A 22260-nucleotide genomic window follows, 5' to 3' on the forward strand; every position below is an offset into this window, starting at 1 on the left:
TTGGGAATCGTAGTCCCGGGACCGGGAAAGGGCGCGAGGTTGGCCGAGCTGGGACTACAACTCCCAGCAGGCAATGCCATTTCCCTGCTCCTGCCCACTGGCCACGGCTCACCTGCCGCGGTGGGTTAGGGCGGTGAGGCCGCAGCTCGCGGGGGAGGCCGCTGCACATGCGCCTTTCGGGAAGATGGCACCTGCCGGCGGCGGCGGCGGCGGCGGCGGCTGCTGCTGTTGCTGCTGCTGTTGCTGCTGGGGAGGCGCTGTGTTCTCTGCTGGCGGCGCCTGGCGCGTCTTGTTGGTGCTGCTGCTGGGGGTCCTGTCAGCCGGGCTGTGTCCGGGCGCCCTGGCCACCGAGCACTACTCGCCGCTCTCGCTGCTGAAGCAGGAGCTGCAGCATCGGCAGCAGCAGGAGGCCCCGGCGGGCGGCGGCGGCTGCAGCCCGCCGTCCGGAGACTGGGGGGACCAGTACTCTGCCGAGTGCGGCGGTGAGTGGGCGGCGGGGGGCGGGCGTCCTAGGGACTCGGAGTGGCGGGTCTGGCGGTTGGCTTGGTGGCCGCCGGCGGGAGGTTGGAGCCCACCGTGCCCGGGGCCAGGCGGGGGCCCGTTTCCCGCCGCTCGTCCCCACGGCGCCGCGCGCCCTTTTCTCGTAAGGAGAGTTGAGAAAAGAGCCGAGCGGCTTCCCAGCCCCTTGGCGGGGTCGCCGGAGTCCGGGCCACTCCTGAGAGGACAGAGTCGGAGATGGCAGGTTGCCCCTGGCGTGTCCCCCTGTCGGCCGTGGACGCCGCGGTGCCCTGCGAGCTCGAAAGTGACCGACGGACGGGGACGACTAGGCCCAGGGGGGAGAGGCCCGCGCGCGGACCGGGGGGGATGCCCCGCTCGTCTTCGGGCTGGAAACCAGGTTTCCCGACTTCCCCGATTGATGGTCTCTTTCAAACACCACCTCGCACACGTCTGGGGTCAGTTCCAGCCATTGCGCCGAGGGTAGGTAAAAGATCGACAAGCCCACCCCTATGACAGTAATAGCTGGGGATGACCACGCTGGACAAGATCCGAGGGTTAAAAGGAGGGAAAGGGAATTTCTTGATAACCTTTCAGTATCAATATTGCAAACCACAATGCCCCCAAAGGGGGGAGGGAAGATAGACGGAGAGAGGGAGAGAGAGAGAGAGGAAGGGAGGGGGGAGGGAGGGAGGGGGGTGCCTGCCAGAGAGCATAGAGGCAGGCAGGGGGTGGGGGGTGATGTGGGGAACCTGGGGGACACTGGTGCTGGGAAATACACACTGGTGGAGGGATGGGTGTTGGAATACTGTGTGACTGAGATCCAATTATGAACAGCTTCAAAAAGATTTAAAAAATGAACACTGGAAAAATTAAAAAGCAACTCTGAGAATTCGAGCCCAGCAGTTGAGCGAGAACCACAGAGCAAGCCTGTTTAGTTCTGCTCATTGGTGCCTGGCATCTAGGTAAGGTTGACCTTTGACCTGTCAGGAGGATAAAAAGGGGCCTGTTGGCCTTCAGTCCCTGCCTGGCACAGCTGTGCGTATTGGAACGAGGCCAGCTTATTCGTTAGCTTAGGTTCTGTTGGTCTCATCCAGAATATCTTGGCAGATGTCTCAGGGGCAAGATACACAAGTATTTTGTTTTTCAATTCTATAGAAAAATCTCTTTGCTTTTCATTTCCCTCCTTTTGATCTTCCCTGCACTCCTCCTCCCTGCTTTCACCCCTTTCCCCTAGGTGTTTCCTCAAGACTTGCTTTTGAGGTTCAAAAGCAAGTCTCACTAGCCATGTGCCTATGGCGAGACAGCAGTACTTCTCTAACTTTGTATAAGTATTTTGTCCTTGCTGTTGAGGTGAGAGGTTAAGATTAGCACACTCTGGCTTCCTTTCAGCACAGTCTGACCCTCCAGTCTCTCTCTGAGGTATAACTGACTTATTTTGCAGGAGGTCTTGGCTAAGGTAGTCGGTATTGCAGAGTAGAACAAGAATGGCATTTTACCTGTTACTTCCCGTGACTGAACAAGTTAATTGCCCACCTTTGCAAAATTAACTCCTCTATAAATGAAAGATGCTGTTACTGTAGTAACTTATAAGGTTTATTTTCTTCCCAAGGATGCTGTGGTAAAAGTGAGAAACAGCTGATACATGGAGGGCTTGCTGTATGCTAGTTGCTGTTGTAAGAGCTTTAAGTTGGTTAGCCTGCTTTCTCTGTAACTTTTACCTCATGGCTATTCTTAGATGAAGAAACTGAGGCACAGTGACCGTCATTATTGCCCAAGGTGGGCAGGTGTGAAAGGAGGCGCCAAGATGATCAGGCCCCAGGCAAAGGGTTGTCTTAAACTCTACATGGTTGTAGGTAGGAGGACACGTCTGTAGTATTCACTGACATGTGGTAGGTATGTACTGTGCAAGTTTTTGTTTCTCCTCCCCTCCCCTCCTGTAGTCTTTAGATACTAGAAGATATAAATCACTGCTATGGAATTGACTGATATCTAGGTGATTCATTTTAGTTTGTGGCATCAGGTTTATGTCTTTTTCTAAGAGTCTTAATTTGTGCCATCTCTGATCTTTATCAGTGTTTCCCCCCAGGTAACGTAGGTTCACAGAAACTAGACATTTGGAGGAAGGCTTCTGTGTATTCACCTACTTTCACATATAGAGATTATTACATAATGTTCTATACCTCAGAGGATGGACACTGTATTATGAAGCCTTAAGCATAGTTCACTTAAATGTTTGCTCTTTCTGCCTCTTACATTGTAGTATTTTGTATGTCTGCAATTAAAAATGTGCCATTGCAAATGTATGGTATTAGTCTTTCAGAGAGCTTCCCTTTGCTGATGCAAATATTATAGGAGCTGGCAATAGGTGTTAAAGTGGTTTGGTGGCTGCTGCCACTGTCTGTCCTAGGAAAGCTTTCCAGAAGCAGCTGCTTATATTCTGCTGTGGTTTTAGCTATTTCCTTTAGCTTCCCTGATTACAAGATGTGACAAAAGCTATCTTTGTTGTAGAGATTCCCAAAATGTTTCTTGTTTCTCCCTTCTTACCTCAGACAGCTAAGTAGAGACTGGACCATATGAAATCTTTCTCAGTCCCTTTCTGACTTGTGAAGAACAGATGTAGAAACAAATTAAGGATTTAACCTGTTATGGCTCATGGTCTGTATCCAGAGGCCATGTGATCAGCACAAGGGTATAGGTAAGTGCCAGGATTCAGAGCTAATCAATTCTTTAGAATCGAACAAATCTTTTCTCATCAACTATTTGTCATATTGTTGTTACTTCTTGGCCTGTCTGGTTCCAAGCTTATCCATTTCAAACCAACTCCTTACAGGGTACACCTACAAGCAGGCCAGCGTTTCAGAAATGTCTCAGATGGTGAGTTGATGCCTGCGTGGGTCTCATTCTATATACCTGATGAGCTATGTTTGTATTCTTTTAGGACTGAACCCTCAGTGTAATTACAGGACTAATGACAGTGGCTGTTGGGAGCCCTTGGTCTGGATAGCACACCATGTGGACCACCTTTCAATGAATCAGGCCCGGGGAGCAACTTCATGCTCAGTAAACCAAGTCCACCTAGATTTAAAGCTACGTAAACTATAAGCACAGCAGATCCCCCGGTCCTTAAGACGCAGCTTGAGCTTTTCTGTTTCCTAGCTACCCATTCAACTGATTCTCTTCCAGTACATTTTCATATTTTTCTTTTTATTTTAAAGGTATGTTGTAACAACAGACTTCTGAAAGAAGGAAAAAAATCACAATATAACTAAATAGAAGTTAATTTCTTATTTGCTTTGTTTTTAATTGTAGTAAGAAATAAGGAACAACTTTTTCTGCCATCCTGTGCCTCAATTTTATAGTTAAAACAGTGCTATGTTCTTACTGAATCCTCCTAACATACCTAGATTTTATCTAGGTCTATGTTGTACTGAGGTTGAAAAATTAAGAAATGTTCCATGTTAAAGAGCTGAGTTAGGGTTTGCATCTGGCTTCCTGACCACTCGTGTGTTATCTCCTCAGTAACACATGTATAATAGTAGGATATCTTAGTAATCTATTAATGATAAAAATCTTGCACCCTTAAGATTTGTTTGTTAAAAACTATTTCTAAATGCCTTCTACAAATTTATGTTTACATCAGTTGAAGAATCCTTCATTAGAAGTATTTTTTTGAGCTAGAGCACCAAAGGGCTGGAGCGATAGCACAGCGTTTGGGCATTCGCCTTTCACGCGGCCGACCCAAGTTCGATTCCTCTGCCCCTCTCGGAGAGCTCTGCAAGCTACCGAGAGTATCGAGCCCGAGCGGCAGAGCCTGGCAAGCTATCCGTGCGTATTGGATATGCCAAAAACAGTAACAAGAAGTCTCTCAATGAGAGACGTTGCTGGTGCCCGCTCGAACAAATCAATGAGCAACGGGATGACTGTGACGATGACAGAGCACCAAAGGGTCTGCTTTTTCCCTGAAAAGCTGTTTGCATACCTGTTAGATGCTGTTCACTTTCTAGACTCAGGGATATAGCACAAGTGGCTGAGTTCCTAATGGAGCCTATGTTCTGGTGGAGGAAGAAATTAGCAAGAAATAAAATGGGGCCAATGATAAATGCTTCAAAGAATAAAGAGTAATGCAAAGACTCCGAGAAGTGACCAGAGAAGCCCTCTGGTAGAGTGAAATGTGCAAAGACTGAGTAAAGTAAGATTGGAGAGATCTTAGTTTTATATCTTAATATGACATACTAATGTAATAGATCTGGAGTGTGTGTGTGTGTGTGTGTGTGTGTGTGTGTGTGTGTGTGTGAGATCTGAGGTGTGGGTGTGTGTGTGCACGTGTGTGTGTGTGTGTGTGTGATCTGGGGTGTGTGTGTGTAACCATGTGGTGCTAGACATTGAATCTGGGCCTTAAGAATGCAAAGCATGACTCATCTATGGTATATAGAATAACAGAGTGGGAGACTAACACCCAAGAACTGTAGAAATAAGTACCAGGAGGTTGACTCCATGGCTTCGAGGCTGGCCTCACGTTCCGGGGAAAGGGCAACTCAGAGAAGCAATCACCAACTACATTGTAGTCGAAGGCCATGTGGGAGAAGGGAGTTGCGGGCTGAATGAGGGCTAGAGACTGAGCACAGTGGCCACTCAACACCTTTATTGCAAACCACAACAGCTAATTAGAGAGAGAGAACAGAAGGGAATGCCCTGCCACAGTGGCAGGGTGGGGTGGGGAGGAGATGGGATTGGGGAGGATGGGAGGGATGCTGGGTTTACGGGTGGTGGAGAATGGGCACTGGTGAAGGGATGGGTTCCCGAACTTTGTATGAGGGAAGTATAAGCACAAAAGTGTATAAATCTGTAACTGTACCCTCACGGTGATTCTCTAATTAAAAATAAATAACTTTTTAAAAATAAATAAATAAATAAACTATTAAAAAATTTTTAAAAAAGAGGAAAAGCATTGGGCAAAAAAAAGAAAAAAGAAAATATTATACAGTATGTGCAGAATGGTATCAATTTTCTTTATTGTATTAATAAATTAAAATGCCACTGAAAGTTACATCTTAGTGAAGAAAACTTATCTTCTTTATTTTATTTTTTTTGAAAGCTTATCTTCTTTATTTTGCTTTTCTGTTTTTTAAAAAAAATATTTGGTTTTGGGCACCTACCCAGATGTGCTCAAGACTAGCTCTTGGCTTTTGAATCACTCCTGGTGGGGCTCAGGGGACATATGTGGTGCCGAGGATCAAACCTGTGTCAGTTGTTTGTAAAGCAAGTAACTTTCCCACTGTATTAGTTCCCTTGCCCTCTTTTATTTCTTAGTTTTACTATGGATGTGTATAAATTTTATATAAGAAGAAAGACAAATTTTTAAAGTGTTTACTGAGATTTCTGTTCTTCAGTTGGGAACAAAGAGAAGATGGCAACTTACAGATTACTAGCATTTGTTCATTATCAGCATACTCCATACTGAGCAGTATATTACAGGGCACACTCCTGGTGTTCCTAAGGTAGTTTCTGTTTAGATGCTCTGTTCATGGCAGCCAAGAACAATAAAAGAGAAAAGAGATAGAAAAAAAAAAAAGAATGCAAAGCATGGGGCTGGAGAGATAGCACAGCAGGTAGGGCATTTGCCTCGCACGCAGCCAACCCGGGTTCGATTCCCAGCATCCCATATGGTCCCCCGAGCACCGCCAGGAGTAATTCCTGAGTGCAGAGCCAGGAGTAACCCCTGAGCATTGCCGGGTGTGACCCAAAAAGCAAAAAAAAAAAAAAAAAAAAGAATGCAAAGCATATGCATTAGCACTTTGTTGATTTTTGTTGATTTTTGTTTGGTGATCACACCTGGCAGTGTTCAGGGGCTATTCTGGCTTGTTGCCCAGGAATCACTCCTAGAATTGCTCAGGGGACCATATGCATGTTGGAATTGAACTTGGGCCTCTTGCATGGAAAACAATATTGTTCTAGTTTATTGAGCTATTTCTTTTGCACCTACACTAAACCTTTTAGCTATCTTCTAGGCTAAGGATCTGGAATACTGAGATTTAGTACATTATAATTTGGCTACTGATGTAAGAATTCAGGTCCTTTGCTGTTTTTTACTTAAGTGCATCTTATTCAAATGTAACATTCATCTATATTAGATATGCCTTTTTGTTCTTGAAAGAAATTTAAAATTTATTTTAATAGTTAAATGATTAATCTACAGCCTGGAGTAATTTTCTTAGTTGAAATTAGTAATCTTAAATGTGAGTTTACTTTTCCAGAGGTTTTTTTTTGAGTCTAGCATGATTTTCTCTAGAAGAATGTTGAGATTATAAAGACAGTGCAGGCCTTGTCTGTCACAACCAGCATTTCAGCATTTTGATCTCATAGATAAAGGAAGCCACAGAAATAAATAGGTTATCACACAAGGGACTAGTTTGGTATAAAAAAACATTTCATAATGGTGGAAACTATATAATGGTAGAGAAGAGAGTTTGAAGACTTACTGGTCCTGATCAGTGATATGGACCTAGAAGTGTAGTAAGAAGAAACCAGTCGCTACTATCAATTTTTTTCAGTTTTCTCAGAATGTAGATACCAAGGTCATATTTAATTTTTTTTTTAATGAAGGGAAGCTGGGAACATTGATGGAGGGTAGTAGACACTGGTGAAGGGATTGGTGTTAGAACATTGTTCACCTAGAACTTAATCATGAGTATCTTTGTAACTTTGTAACTCATAGTGATTTAACAAATTATACATATAGATATACATTCTACGTATATATAATATATAAGCTGTATAAGCTTTATGTGTCACTCTAGATCATTTGATGGGTTTTCTGCGTTTGAGGAAAGTAATGAAATTTGGGGACTGCCTTCCCTGACTGAAACCTGCCCACTGCTTAAGCTAGGATCATGGCATGGAGAAATAAAGGAAGCAATGGAAACATTACTTCTAACTCTGCCCCAACTCTACCCCACAGAAACTCAAAAAGCCTTAATTTTGCAAAAGTTGAAATTGAGCTCTTTGAAAGATGTGAAATGAATACAAATAAATAACAATAAAAATTGATATCATATTAAAACAAAAGCATGAGTTTCTGATTTTCCTTTCACAATTCATTAATTCCTAAAAGATAAGGAAATAACTGAGTTGTGTTGTATTTTTTTTTTTTTTTGGGTTTTTGGGTCACACCTGGCGATGCACAGGGATTACTCCTGGCTCTTCACTCAGGAATTACCCCTGGCGGTGCTCAGGGGATCATATGGGATGCTGGGATTAGAACTCGGGTCGGCCACGTGCAAGGCAAACGCCCTACCCGCTGTGCTATTGCTCCAGCCCCCAGTTGTGTTGTATTTTTGACAGTCAGGTGTACATGTTGTCAGCATATAAAATACCTTTCCTAAGTAATTGCTTTTTATTTTTATTTGTTTAGTTTGATTTTGTTGTTATACCTGGCAGTGCTGGCTGGAGCGATAGCACAGCGGTAGGGTGTTTGCCTTGCACACGGTCGATCGGGTTTGATTCCTCCGCCCCTTTCGGAGAGCCTGGCAAGCTACCAAGAATATCTCACCCGCACAGCAGAACCTGGCAAGCTACCCGTGGCATATTCGTTGTGCCAAAAACAGTAACAAGTCTCACAATGGAGATGTTACTGGTGCCCGCTGGAGCAAATCAATGAGCAACAGGATGACAGTGACAGTGACCTGGCAGTGCTTAGGGATTACTCATATGGTCAGGGATCAGTCCACTCTTGGCAGTGCTCATGGGACTATATGATGTGCCAGAGATCCAACCCAGATCGGCTGCCTGCAAGACAACACCCTATCTACTGTACTGTCTCTTTGGCCTCAAGTAATTGCTTTTTAAATCAGTGAAATTAATTTTATTACTCCCACATTTATTTATTTATTTTGCTTTTGGGGTCATACCCAGTGATGCTTAAGGGTTACTCCTGGCTCTGCACTCAGGAATTACTCCTGGTGGTGCTTGGGGAACCGTATGGGATGCTGTGGATTGAACCCGGGTCAGCCTCATGCAAGGCAAATGCCCTACCTGCTGTACTATCGCTCTGGCCCTGCTCCCACATTTAAATCATTGCAGTACCCTGGAGGTAGGAAATCATGGACATTTTGGAGGGGAGAGATTGAGGTTTGAGCCACACCCAGCGGTGTTCATGGCTTACTCCTGGCACTGTGCTCAGTGCTCATTTCTTGGCAGTGCTCATGGGTAGGCCGTGTGCAAGGTAAAAGCCTTACCTACTGTAGTATCTCTCTGGCCCCATAGAAGGAAATGTTTCATTTGTTTGGGGGCCACACCCAGTGATGCTCAGCGCTTAGTCTTGGTTCTGCTTTCAGGGATCACTCCTGGTGGGGCTCAAGGGCATATGGGGTGTGGGGTATCAAACCCAGTCAGCTGCATGTAAAGCAAGTGCTTTATCCATGTACAATCTCTTCGGTGCTCCCCTGGCCTCCCAGCCCCGAGAAGGAAATTTTTATGACAAGCACTATTTCCTTTATTTGTCTGGCTTATAAGGAAGTTAGGAATGTAATTTTATGTCCGGCCATAGCAACTATGGTAACCCGCACTGCGAGTTCAAACGTGTGTGCAATTGGTGGCCAAGAACCACCCCCCCAGGCTGGGGATGGTGATGGACAAACAGGCAACAAAGGCAAGGAAAGGGGCTACAAGCTGGTTGGTAAGCAGTGACCTCTTTCTCAAGTTTCACAGTGTTATATAGAGACTGTGAAGGGTGGGGGTACACATAGGTTAAACATGATCATAATAAACAGGTGGAAAGTCCTTTCTTCAGGGGAACTCCTTCTAGGACAAAATCTTATCTAGGGGTTCAGCACTGTAGATTACTAGGAGATCCACTCAAGGGTGGGATTCCATGTAAAGGTGTATCGCTTTCTCCTTTCCTTAGCTAGTAATCTATTTAAACAATCATATTAAATACTAACATTTCTCGTCATTTTGTATGAACACAGTAAGAGATATTGAGTTTAAAGGGTGGCTCTTCTTAGAGACATCTTGCTATATATTCCAGACTCAGGCCAGATTAGTCTTTTCTACCCCCAGCAGGGTCCTTATTTAGTTACTTCTTTTTGTGTCATGGCAGATTTGTTCCAAGACCATGCTATTATTATACTTCTTATGGCACTTGGCCTTTCCATTCTTGATGCCAGGGTAGCTTACAGCTTGCCCTGGGTCTATCCAAGTCTCTTGTCGGGACCCTCCTTTTGAGGGTCTTAGGAAGTAAGGGCAACTGAAGTTCAAGTCAAATAAATATGATGGGTGCCCAGGAATAAGTATTATTTGGAGTCAGTTAATTTCCAAGTTACAAAAGCATAGCTTTAACTGTCTGTATATATACAAAAAGAACATTGCTCTAAGCTATGCAAAGGACATAAAGGAAAGAGAAAAGCAGTCTTTGACTTACATATACAAAATCCATAGCCCTCAGAAGAGTTTGACTTTACAAGTTACGAGGTCTGATGTGGGGATATAAGTGATTAACAGGTGGTGGAGAAGAGATTTAACCAAGGAGAGGTTCAAGATAAACACAGGGGATTAGGAGTACCTGATGGAATTGGGTGTGCTTGGGAGCACTGTAGTAGCTCAACAAACCCAAACTTCCTGTGGGAGGAGTAAGGACAAAACAGTGCTGTCCAACACTGTGTGTTAATATGGTTGCTTGCGCCTTTCCCCCTTTAACCTGATTATCTGTTGTCATAATATATAGCTTTGTGGTAAATCTCTTCCTCCTCCTCCTCTTTCACCACCTCATCCTCCACCTTTTTTTTAAAAAAAAAGAAAAAAGTAAAATAGAGTACAGGACAGTAAATTTGACAGCGAAGGCCTGAAGAGATAGTACAGCAGGTACTTCCCTTCCACTGGCTGACCCAGTTGGGTTCTCGGCACCATGTATGGTCCCCTAGCCCACCTGGAATGATCCCATAAAGGAGCCAGGAGTAAGCTGGAAGCACATCACCAGGCATGGCTCCTCCCACCCCTCGGTTTGACATTGTAAACTAGCTAGCTTAATTTTTAAAATAGAATCATATTTTATTTAAATCTTATCTCACACACTGTCACTCTCACTGTCATCCCATTGCTCATCAGTTTACTCGAGCGGGCACCAGTAACGTCTCCATTGTGAGAACATACACAATAGTAAAAATTTCCCACAGTTCATTAGTATTCCAGTTATAAATTTTTATTGATAGTCTCTGTGGGTAGAATTTTCTATGCATACTTTTGAATGACTCAGTTACTGGGATTTAAAATATTGTTACTCATACTTTTCATAGAAACATCATTCCAGTAACCACAAGCAAGCACCACTAGAAAGCCTCCTTCCCTCCCCCAGTATTCCAGGGACCCCTCCCTCCCACTTCCCTGCCCTACCATGTTCTATAGATAAAATCTTCAGTTCTGATGACTTTGGCCTTTGTTGTTCCCTTACTATATTTCTTTGTTTAAAAATATCTCATATTGGGGCTGGAGCAATAGTACAGCAGGTAGGGCATTTGCCTTGCACACGGTCGACCCGGGTTCGATTCCCAGCATCCCATATGGTCCCCTGAGCACCGCCAGGAATAATTCCTGAGTGCAGAGCCAGGAATAACCTCTGTGCATCGCCAGGTGTGACGCAAAAAAAAAAAAAAAAATCTCATATTTAGGATAGATCTGTCTTGTTTTTAACTGTGGAGGTGGTGACACCTGCACATGAAGAGTTGAATAAAGCTGAACTCCTGGAATTCCACAATATAGTAAGTCAATGATAAATTGATAAATGAAAACAATTTTTTCAAAAGTTATATGTTTTCTACAGGTATTTAAGTTTAAAAATAATCTAAATAGTTATGTATTAATGCATTTTAAGATTTATGTGAAATATATAAATTATTAAGGCTGGAGTGATAGCACAGCGGGTAGGGCATTTGCCTTGCACGTGGCCAGGCCGGGTTTGATTCCTAGCAAGCATCCCATATAGTCACCGAGTACTGCCAGGAGTAATTCCCAAGTGCAAAGCTAGGAGTAACCCCTGTGCAATGCCGGGTGTGACCCAAAAAGCAAAAAAAAAGAAGAGAAATATATAAATTATCACCAATAGTAATGAATTCAGATTAATAAATTAATAAAGGTTAATAAATATTATTAATAAATCAATATCGTGTATATCATACACTATTATATATTATACACTATAACTTATTGGGGCTGGAGTGATAGCACAGTGGGTAGGGCATTTACCTTGCACACAGCCGACCCGGGTTCAGTTCCTCTGTCCCTCTCGGAGAGCCTGGCAAGCTACCCGTGGCGTATTTGATATGGCAAAAACAGTAATAAGTCTCACAATGGAGACATTATTGGTGCCCGCTCGAGCAAATTGATGAACAATGGGAGGACAGTGCTATAACTGTATACTTCTATATTATACAATATGTTGTATGATATAACTATATATCAATACATTTATTAATGAATATTATTTATAAATTAATAAAGATTCAGCTAGATTATTATTCATATTTGAAGGAACATTAGAGTTCCAGAGAGATAGGCACCAGCTTAGGGAATTCCTAGCCTTGAAATCAGTCTTTTAAGAAACATTAAAGGAGCTTCTTTAAAAGGCAAGAAAGTCTCATCAGCACTTTACATTAAGTATGGCAGTCACTCAGAGTGCTATCCATGATTGTCCTCTACTCAGTAAGAAAGATTTGTTTACTCCTGTCCTGCTAAGGGGTTTTATGCATTTGCAATGAGAAACTAACACTTCATCCATATTGAATCTTATATATCTGATCTGGTGTTTTTAGTTTTTCCTTCCATAGAGATTTTCATAGCAGTACTTATTAATGCAGCCACTTAAGCAGTATCTATTTCTCTAATATAAATTCAGTATTCCCTTTTTTAGGACGAAGGCCTATTCAGATTCTCCTCTTAAATTTTTCTAACTCTCTTCACTCTTACTTTACGTATGTGGGATTTATTTATTTCATGTAGCTAGCTTATTTTTAACTCAGGGACTGAGTCACAGAGTAGTGAAGACATTTACCGAGCTTCTTGCCACTCTGTTCACTTCACTGTGGTGTTGCCAGGAAGCAAGTTGCCTCTTTTTCTACTGAAACATCTTTCAGAAAGTTCTTGGTTTAATAAAAGTCATTTCTTGTAGCACAAGGCCTATGAAGATATTAGCCCTTGGTCTCACTAGCTTTTAAAATATAGATATTTCAATATTAGGATTGTACATTTTAAAAGCTCTGTACACTCATTGACATGTTTTATTTTCAGTGATGAATGTTATTTTTTTTGTTTTGTTTTGTTTTTTGGGTCACACCTGCGATGCACAGGGGTTACTCCTGGCTCTGCGCTCAGGAATTACTCCTGGTAGTGCTCAGGGGACCATATGGGATGCTGGGAACGAACCCGGGTCGGCCGCGTGCAAGGCAAATGCCCTACCGGCTGTGCTATTGCTCCAGCCCCAATGAATGTTATTTTTATGCCTCTTTGTGAGAGCAAATGATAAATGACCTGGATTTTTAAATCTATGCGACATTGATTCTGCTTTACATGGGACAAATGCTATAGTATGTGGTGTAACATTCTGTATAAAAATTTTTCATGAAGTCTCTCCCAAAGCATGTAAAGATGACTTGGTGTTGTTATATTAAAAAATATGTGGTCGGGGCTGGAGAGATAGCACAGCGGGTAGGGCGTTTGCCTTGCACGCGGCCAACCCGAGTTCGATTCCCAGCATCCCATATGGTCACCCAGCACCGCCAGGAGTAATTCCTGAGTGCATGAGCCAGGAGTAACCCCTGTGCATTGCTGAGTGTGATCCAGAAAGCAAAAAAAAAAAAAAAATGTGGTCAACTAACCAACGTTGAAAGCTTGCTTTTTTCTTTCATAGGTGATGGTTTTCCATTTCCCGTCCTTCTTTTCTCACTTGTTGCAATGGCTAAGTTGTGGTACTGACACATAACTCTTAATTACAGTACTTACGCACTTAGTTAAAGTGCTCCTTAGGGTTCCTCAGCCACCTTTGGGAGGCTTTCAGGGTTCAGGGGACCATATGTGCTAGGGATCAAACTGCTGGCTGCATGAAAGATGTGCACTTTTATTGGGTACTATCTTTTTTAAAAAATTATTTATTTACCTTGTGGTACTTAGGGTTTACTCCTGGCTCTGCATCGAGGAATCATTCGTGGTCGACATGGGGCACCAGAATAACAAAGATTGTTTGCTTTCCAGAGTCATCGTTTATGAACTTCCATGACTCAGACTGCGAACCCAAAGGATCACTACCCTGTGACTCTTTACTTTCCCTCAACACTGAAAAGATTCTGGTATGCATCTTCTTTCTAGTTATTCAAAATAGAAGGGGTTGTCTTGTGTAGCAGCAAGTTAATTACTACTGAACACGTTTAAACGTAAATTATAATCTCAACCAATGATAGGTGATTATTAGATTCTTAGAATTATGAGGTAACTTGTTACTGATAACTTAATATTTCTACTTGCTGCATTTCTGGTTTGAGTTGACACTAGTTAGTAACCTGTTGGAGGTATCAGTGGTAGCATTTCATTTCCCTTAGGTTGAAATTGTCTCCTATATTTTAGTCACTTCATTCATTCAATTTTTAGATAATATATCTTGCACCTATTATATGCTAAAATTTTGTAAGTACTGGGAATAAAATGATGGACCAGGGCAGAAGCAGTGGTACAGCTGGTAGGTACTTGCCTTGCATGTAGCCAACCTGGATTTGATCCCCGGCATCACATATGGTCCTCTGAGTACTAAGCCAGGAGTAAGCCCTTAGCACTTCAAGGTGTGACTCCAAAACAAACAAAAATAAAATGAGGAGCCACATAACTTTCATCTCTGTACTCATGATTTCTATGATTACTAACCAAGTAATTGTGTAAGTAAACAAAGAAGTACAGTTATGCAAATCATGAAGAAAAACAGAGTCAACATAATTTCCCTTAAATTAGGGGAATAAGTCAAGATACCTTCTGGGGATTGAATTATAAGCAGAATCTGAAGGATGGAGTTGAGTTAGTTTATTAGCAATGCGGGGCTGTTTGTTTAAACTTTCCTGATCTACTCACCTATGTCCACAGAAGCTATCTGTACATGAAAGATGATATTTTGTTTTTAATATAATAAAGGTAGTTTAAATCAGATGTGCATTTAGTATATACTTGATGTTGCTTGATCGAATTATTTCTTTATGGAATTTTATTTCTGCCCTCATTTAAAAAAATTTTTTTTGTTCATCCCATAGGTTTTTTTTTTTTGCACAAAACTTGACAAATGATATACAAATGACATTAAATATTAGATGAAACAATAAGACTTTTTAATTATTATAGCACTGTAGCACTGTCATCCTGTGTTCATCAATTTGCTCGAGCAGGCACCAATAACGTCTCCATTGTGAGACTTCTTATTTTGCTCACTCCCAGGTGTGTAATTGTGCCGTTATGACTTCATGTGTTAATACGTCTGCTTCAGCTTGGGGAAGCCTTGTGAGTTTCCCACGTGTTAAAATGCTCAGGAATAGAATTGAATAAGAAAGAGCTGATAGTTACCCACAAATTATTAAAGAATAAAGTGCAAATCATACCCATAGTTTAAAATTTTCAGATATTTCATTCTTTCTGAAGTCCTGAATGGAGGAATTGAGAACTATGATTCTCCTGTTATAGGGTATTCTTCTAGACTTGTATTTTAAGAAGTGGCTTATTGTTATTTTGTTTTGGGGCCACACCTGCTTTATTCAGGGCTTACTTTTGGCTCTGTGCTCAGGTATCACTCTTGGCAGAGCTTCAGAGTTACTGGGGGGTCGAACCTGAGTTGGTTGTAAAAGGCAATTGCTCTCCCTCCATACTATCTTTGACCCAGAAGTGACTTATTGATTTGTTTTATTGGCAAACCAAAATATCATGCTGTGTTTAATCATGACTCTCTGGATTTTACACATAGAGCAAATACAATTGGCAGTGCCTTAATTATGTTAGGTGCATTAATGAATCAGTGACACTCAACAGACTGCAGTTTATCATGACTAACAAATACCAGTTATTAGCTAAGTAGCATATGCATTTTTTGGCATACCTTTTCTTGATTTATTTGATTATTACATGTCTATAAACACAGGGACTGTGAATTTTTTAAAAGAAGGAATTTAAGGATTAGCGAGAGAGTTCAGGGGTTGAGGTTCAGTATCCGGCACCATGTATGTCTCCTGAGCACTGCCAAGAGTGAGCCCTCTGTATAGAGCTAGTAGTAGACCCCGAGCAAGACCAAATGTGCACAAAAGCAAAAAAAGATGAATTTATATCATTGAAGTGATACTGTTTTTTGACACTATATAGTTTTGCCAAAAGTGAGACACCCCTTGTGTCTTAGCTTGTATTTGTGCGTGGTTTTTTTTTGTTTTTTTGTTTTTTGTTTTTTGCTTTTTGGGTTACACCTGGTGATGCTCAGGGGTTACTCCTGGCTCTACACTCAGGAATTATCCCTGGCGGTGCTCAGGGGACCATACAGGATACTGGGAATCGAACCCGGGTCGGCCGCGTGCAAGGCAAACGCCCTACCCACTGTGCTATTGCTCCAGCCCCTTGTGTGTGTTTTTTGTTTGTTTTTTTTGTCTTTGTTTTTGGCCACATCTGAAAATACTCAGGAGTTACTCCTGGTTCTTCACTCAGGAATTATTGTGTCAGTGCTCAGGGGACATATGGGATTCTGGGGATTGAACCTAGATATCTGAGTCACCATCCCGTTGTGGTGGGGGGCTCCCCTGGTGCATCAGGACCAATGACCGTAGCCTGGCCTAATGGGCGAAGGAACGGGGCCACAGGCTGGTAATCAGGGGCACTTTATTCAAATCCATCAGGATTATTATAGAGAAATTGTGAAGGGTTGGGGGAAGGCAGATGTGGTTGACCATTAACATAAATACTGAACAGATATAAAGTCCTTCCTTCAGGGAACATTTTTCTAGGAGATTCACCCAAGGACAGAATTTCACATAGGGGCTCCAGCACTCTAAATTCTCTCTGGGAGATCCACCCAAGGGCAGAATTCCATCTAAGGGCATATTGCTTTCTTCTTTCCTTTACTGATAATCCATTTAAACAATCATTAACTTTAATTCTTAATAATATTTTTAATCATTTTGTGTAAACACAGTAAGAGATACTGGCTTTTTTCTATACAAAGTGTGGCTTTTCCTGAAGACATCTCGCTATATTTCCCAGACTACAATACTCAGGCCCGGTTAGTTCTTCCTAACTCCAACAGGGTCCTTGTTCAGTTACTTCTTCTGTGTCATGTCAGAGTTTGTTCCATGACTGTGCTCTGGTATTTAGGCTGTCCCCTGCCAAAGCCAGAGCAGCTTATGTCTTGCCCTGGGTCCATCCAAGTCCCTCAGTGGTACCACTGTGGAATGTAAGGAACTAAGGTCAATCAAAGGGCAACTGAGGCTTAAGTCAAGTATGATAGATGCCCAGGAGTACATATTTCAGAGATAACTCCTATGTTATAAATGTATAGCATTAACTGTCTTCCTGTGTCTATATAAAAAGGACATTGCTCTAAAATAAAAATATGCAGAGGATATAAAGGAAAGAGAAAAGCAGTATTTCAGTTACATATACAAAATTCAGAGCCATCAGAAAGTTTGACTTGAATTGGAGATGTTTGTGACTAACAGATAAGAGAAGAACACAAAGGAGAGGTTAAAGATAAACACAGAGGATTGGGAGTGCCCCGATATGGATAGAGATTGCCCCTAGGAGCAAGAGCGCTGTAGTGGGCGTAATTCAGTTAACCTAAGTTCCTTGCAGGAGGAGGCCTAAATAATTTAAAAATTAAAAATAATTTATTAAACGATAATTTAATAATTTAAAAATTATTTAAATAATTTATAATTAAAAAATCAGAATTCTATTATGCTACATTGGAGGAATGGTAACTTGAGTGTGACCTTTACAATATAATTGAGGCATTAAATAGACAATGAAAATTGGGGAATGTTGAAGCAGCTAGCAAGATGAATCCTCCTGGAAATAAACAGATATTTGTACCAAGAAATAGAACCACTAATAATAAGAGGCAGAAGTAAAGTGGTTCCCTCACAAGTTATCCTTAACATATGTGATTGATATGACTATAAGTGAATATTTTCTTGCTTCCATGTGGGGTGAGTGTGTCCCACGAGGTGTTCTGCAGGTTGAGGGCCCCATCAATGAGTCTCAGCCAACCTGGTCTGCTATCAAGTACAGGTTCTCAAGGATGTGATGTTCAGACCTTAAGGTGTTAGAGATAGTAGTGCTGGGGGTGTCCTGGCTTACATACATTAGTGATACTTGGGGGGACCATGTGCTAGGAATTGTACCTAATGGTCCTGAGCATCATCTACTGCTCTATCTCCTACTCCCCAAATGTAGCCTTTCAAAGTTTTATTTAAACCAATTTTATTTACATTGGTTTACAGTTCTTTAAAATTACAAGTACAGATTTACATCTCCATGTGTGCGTGGCACTGTATCCAGTATCAAAGTCTAGTGCAATCATATATCAAAATGACCTCTGTCCATTGTACCCATCCCCCTTTCCCTATAGTAACTACCATGTTTTTCACAGCTTAAGAATTATTTTTACTGTGCTTTATCAGTTTTTTATGTATTTATGTTCTGTGTTTGGGTGAAAATCATCTAGTAATTGTCTTTCACTTCCAGGTTTATTTTACTTGGTAGTTTTGGTTTTTTTTATGATTTTTTTATTTAAAAATTATTTTTAAATTGAGATTCTGTAGCTTTTTTTTTTTTTAGCTTTGCTTTTTAAATGTGGTACTTAGGATTGAACTCTGGGCCTCATACTTGCAAGAAATGAGCTTTACCACTGATCTGTATTCCTGGCTTTATTAGATAGTTTTAATGTTTTGAAATAAAGGTTTTCTATAGTTCTTTTTATTTGTAATAAGTTAAAATTTATGTGTGTTTCTTGTTTTTGTATTTTTTTTCAGAGCCAGGCCAAGTCTATTGCAGAACAAAAGAGATTCCCGTTTGCTACTGATAATGACAGCACAAATGAAGAACTAGGTGAATCTTGAAGTGGGACACATTCTTGTCGGATTGTCTAGGACATACAATTAGATGTAGAGCTAGTAGGCAGGATAGTGAACAGAAAAAGCACAGAGACTGGCTAATATGAATGGTTTGATCTTTTTTTTTTTCTTTATGGGTCACACCCAGCGTTGCACCGGGGTTACCCCTGGCTCTGCACTCAGGAATTATTCCTGGTGGTGCACGGGGGACCATATGGGATGCTGAGAATCGAACCCAGGTCAGCCGCGTGCAAGGCAAATGCCCTACCCGCTGTGCTGTCGCTCCAGCCCCATGAATGGTTTGATCTTAAATAGAACTTTCAGTCTCCGAGAAGGTCCATATTTATATGTACTAAAGTAAAAAATTTAGCTGGATAGTTCAGTAAGAACTATTCTCCATCTTTTTATGTGGAAGTTAATAATTATGGTAGTGATTTCTGAGCTGTTATTCATGAAACAGGTGGAAATTAATAATTTTGCAGTGAGTTTTTATCACTGTATCACTGTCATCCCGTTGCTCATCAATTTGCTCAAGCATGCACCAATAACGTCTCCATTGTGAGACTTGTTACTGTTTTTGGCATATCGAATAAGCCACGGGTAGCTTGCCAGGCTCTGCCATTTGGGTGGGATACTCTCGGTAGCTTGCTGGGATCTCTGAGAGGGATGGAAAAAGCTGTTAATATTAAAAGGTGTTGTTATTTCCGCCAATAAACAATATTAAAGGAAAGCAGAATAGAGTCACGCTATCTTAACATTTTGTTCAATAAGGTAGCTATATTTAAATTAGTTTTAGTCATAATATGAATTATTATGGGTATAGGAAAATTAAATGGATTGAAATCTGCAAATGGGTCTGTTTAAAAAAAAAAAAAAACCCAAAAACCATCTTCCTCATGGATAGTTTTTTTCTTTGCTTTTTTTTTTAGGAACCAGAACCAGTAACTTTACTGGTAGCCATGTACCTATTTCCTAGACGGTGTTTTGATTTTGTCAGTGTCTAGCAGGCTGTGACTATGTCTCCTTGATAGTGTAGCTCTAATATTTCTGAGGAAAGAACCTCAGCAGGACAGACCTCAGAACAGAATGGTGCAGCTGACAGACTTCACATAGGCACCTGTTCTCACATAGAGCCCAGTGGCCCAAATGATCTGCAGAAATTTTTTCTAATTTACACATAATTGTTTTATTCTTTCTGTAGGCAAATGCCTTTCACATTGATTGAGCTTCTTGTATTAGTCATTCTCAATTACCTGCAGTAAGAATCATCCAAGTAGACTCCACACCTCCCTAATTTTTTTCTTGTAAAAATAGTTGCTATCAACTAGTGTAATGCAAAGACGTGTGGAGTTTCTGGTTAGTAATTATTTCTATGAGAATTTTAGATACATCAGCTCTTTTTCTTTATGTCTTTGGATTCACAGCAACATTTTGATCCTAATAGTTAATTTTTATTTGTGCAAGATTGGAATTTGAGGGTTTTTTTAATGGGTTGTTTGGGGATTTTTTAAATAAGTGTTTACTTTTAGATAGATTTGAAAACTGCATTTGGCTTTATTTTGGCAGAGTTCAACAACCTATACACGGACAACAATTTAAACATGTTCCTAAGTACGGTATCTATTTCCTGAAACTATAGTTTTGAGGCTCATTTATTTGTTCATTCGATAGATATTTATTATAGAAAGATGGATAAAGAATTATTTCTTGTGGACAGATATTTTATAGATGAGTTTAATAATTTAAATCTGAATGGGATTAGAAGGCTGATTAGCAAGTACTGAATCACAGAAGACTTTAATAGTATCTTACTAACTACCTTATTTTGGTTTTTCCTTAGTCATTTCTGATCTTAAGTGTAGTCTTTTAAGACTCAGTGAAAAAATTATTTACTGATTCCAATTTGAGATCCTGTATTCGTCCTTTAATATTTTTGCATTTTATTTCATAGCTATTGCTTATGTGTTGATTGGCAGTGGTCTCTATGATGAAGCAATAAGACATTTTTCAACAATGCTTCAGGTAATTATTCTTCATAATGTACCTTTCAGGTGTATACTTTTGACAGAAACAGTTATGCATAATGAATGTGCGGTGGTAAAATAGACCTTTTATTTTAAGATTTTGCAAAAAAAGCGAAGGAAGTCAACTTACAGCATTTTCTTAGTGCAGGTATAGGTATTTAGCATACTTTCACTTAATTTTATTTTGTTTGTCTTAGGGCCACACCAGGCAATGCTCAGGGGTTACTCCTGGCTCTGCACTCAGGAATTACTCCTCATTGTGCTTGGGGGACCATACGGGATGCCAGGGATTAAACCTGGGTCAGCCGTGTGCAAGGCAAGCACCCTACTCATTGAAAATCTCTCTGGCCCATTTCCATTTAATCTTTGTGGTACTTTATATTAAATGAGAAGAATGAAGTCAGAAGACCAGGCCAGGCAATTTGTTTGTGCTCTTCCTGTCATCAAGTGGCAGAGATAGGATTCAGACACAGGTTTCAAAAGGACAAACATTAGCCTCAGTTTACCTTCCCCTCTAACTCAATATCTTCCTTGAGATGTAGACATTGGAAATCTCATAATTTGCTTACCTTTGAATTCAGGAATCGATCTGCACAGTTAACATCAGTTTCCTTTGTGGATTTGTTTCTCATCGTAAAATATCCTTATGAAACTTCAGTGGGAATGTTGGCCCTTTATTGATTGGTTTACTGCACTGAAATCTGGTGAAGGTATGCAAAGAATTTGCAAAGTCCCTAGTACAGTCTAATGTTATCAGTGTTACATTTTTATTATTTAGCTATATATTTTTAAATGCTTGACTGATCTATGTACAGAAGAGTACTACGAACAAAACATGAGCTGCAGTTAGTTGCTCAAATTTTAATCCACTTTGCCACACACTAGCCAGTTGTTTGTCTATCTAGATGTTATTAACTATCTCCAAAACTATTTAATATTGGAAATGTTTTTCAGTAGTTTTCTACAACCTTAGGGTTTTAATGGCTTTTAATATTCTTCGTGTTGTCTATGTATTGTTGTACAATCGCTTTCTCTTACAGTTGCATTCAGAAAGTAATTAGAATATTTTTGGTTAAAGAAAGGATTAACATATTGAAATGTAATATATCATTTCATTAATTTATACATAATGGGTTACTTTCAGCTGGGAAGTTTATGTTTGCGAATGTATGGCTTATAAGGTTGGATTGTTCTTCTGGTGATTCAAGTTTTGTTGGTTGTTTTTTTTTTTTTTGTTCGTTTGTTTGTTTTTGCTGGGGCAGGAATGGACAAACAGCAGGTAGTTGAAATACAACTGCTGGTACACGGTATACAGAAGAAACAACTGGGAGATTAATTATAACACTTTTTTTCAGAGGTCCTCCAAGTAGTACTCAGGGGAACCATTCCCAGCAACTCACAGCCAACTGGACCAGACTATTCAGTGCTAGGGATCCAAAAATAACCATGATATTTGGACCCTGTGCTGGGCACTGCAACCACCATGCCCACATCCTGAAGTGCTTGTATTCTCCTAGACTCTACCTGATGATACTTGGGGACTGTGTGGTATCAGGGATTGAACCCTTAGCTTCTGATCATTCTAACCCCTGTAAAACATTTTATACAGCAACAAGAGTCTTTATCTTTCCTAA

The 22260-nt window shown here is 40.9% G+C and overlaps 1 protein-coding gene across 4 annotated transcripts in view; it reads left to right on the top strand.

Moving 5' to 3' along the window:
- The first annotated feature begins 57 nt into the window (after positions 1-57).
- TTC13 (tetratricopeptide repeat domain 13) overlaps positions 58-22260 on the top strand; it is a 77523-nt gene continuing 55320 nt past the window's right edge. Inside the window, exons 1-4 of one of the 4 annotated variants that reach the window (XM_055147657.1) lie at positions 58-482; positions 13735-13829; positions 18522-18597; positions 20554-20624. In XM_055147657.1, coding sequence (XP_055003632.1) covers positions 74-482; positions 13735-13829; positions 18522-18597; positions 20554-20624 — 651 coding nt within the window. In that variant the 5' untranslated portion in view covers positions 58-73. The remainder of the gene's footprint in view (positions 483-13734; positions 13830-18521; positions 18598-20553; positions 20625-22260) is intronic. The other 3 variants (XM_004620313.2, XM_055147659.1, XM_055147658.1) reach the window with 3 other exon arrangements.

Source organism: Sorex araneus, chromosome 9 (assembly GCF_027595985.1).
Source record: "Sorex araneus isolate mSorAra2 chromosome 9, mSorAra2.pri, whole genome shotgun sequence".
Lineage (NCBI taxonomy): Eukaryota > Metazoa > Chordata > Mammalia > Eulipotyphla > Soricidae > Sorex > Sorex araneus.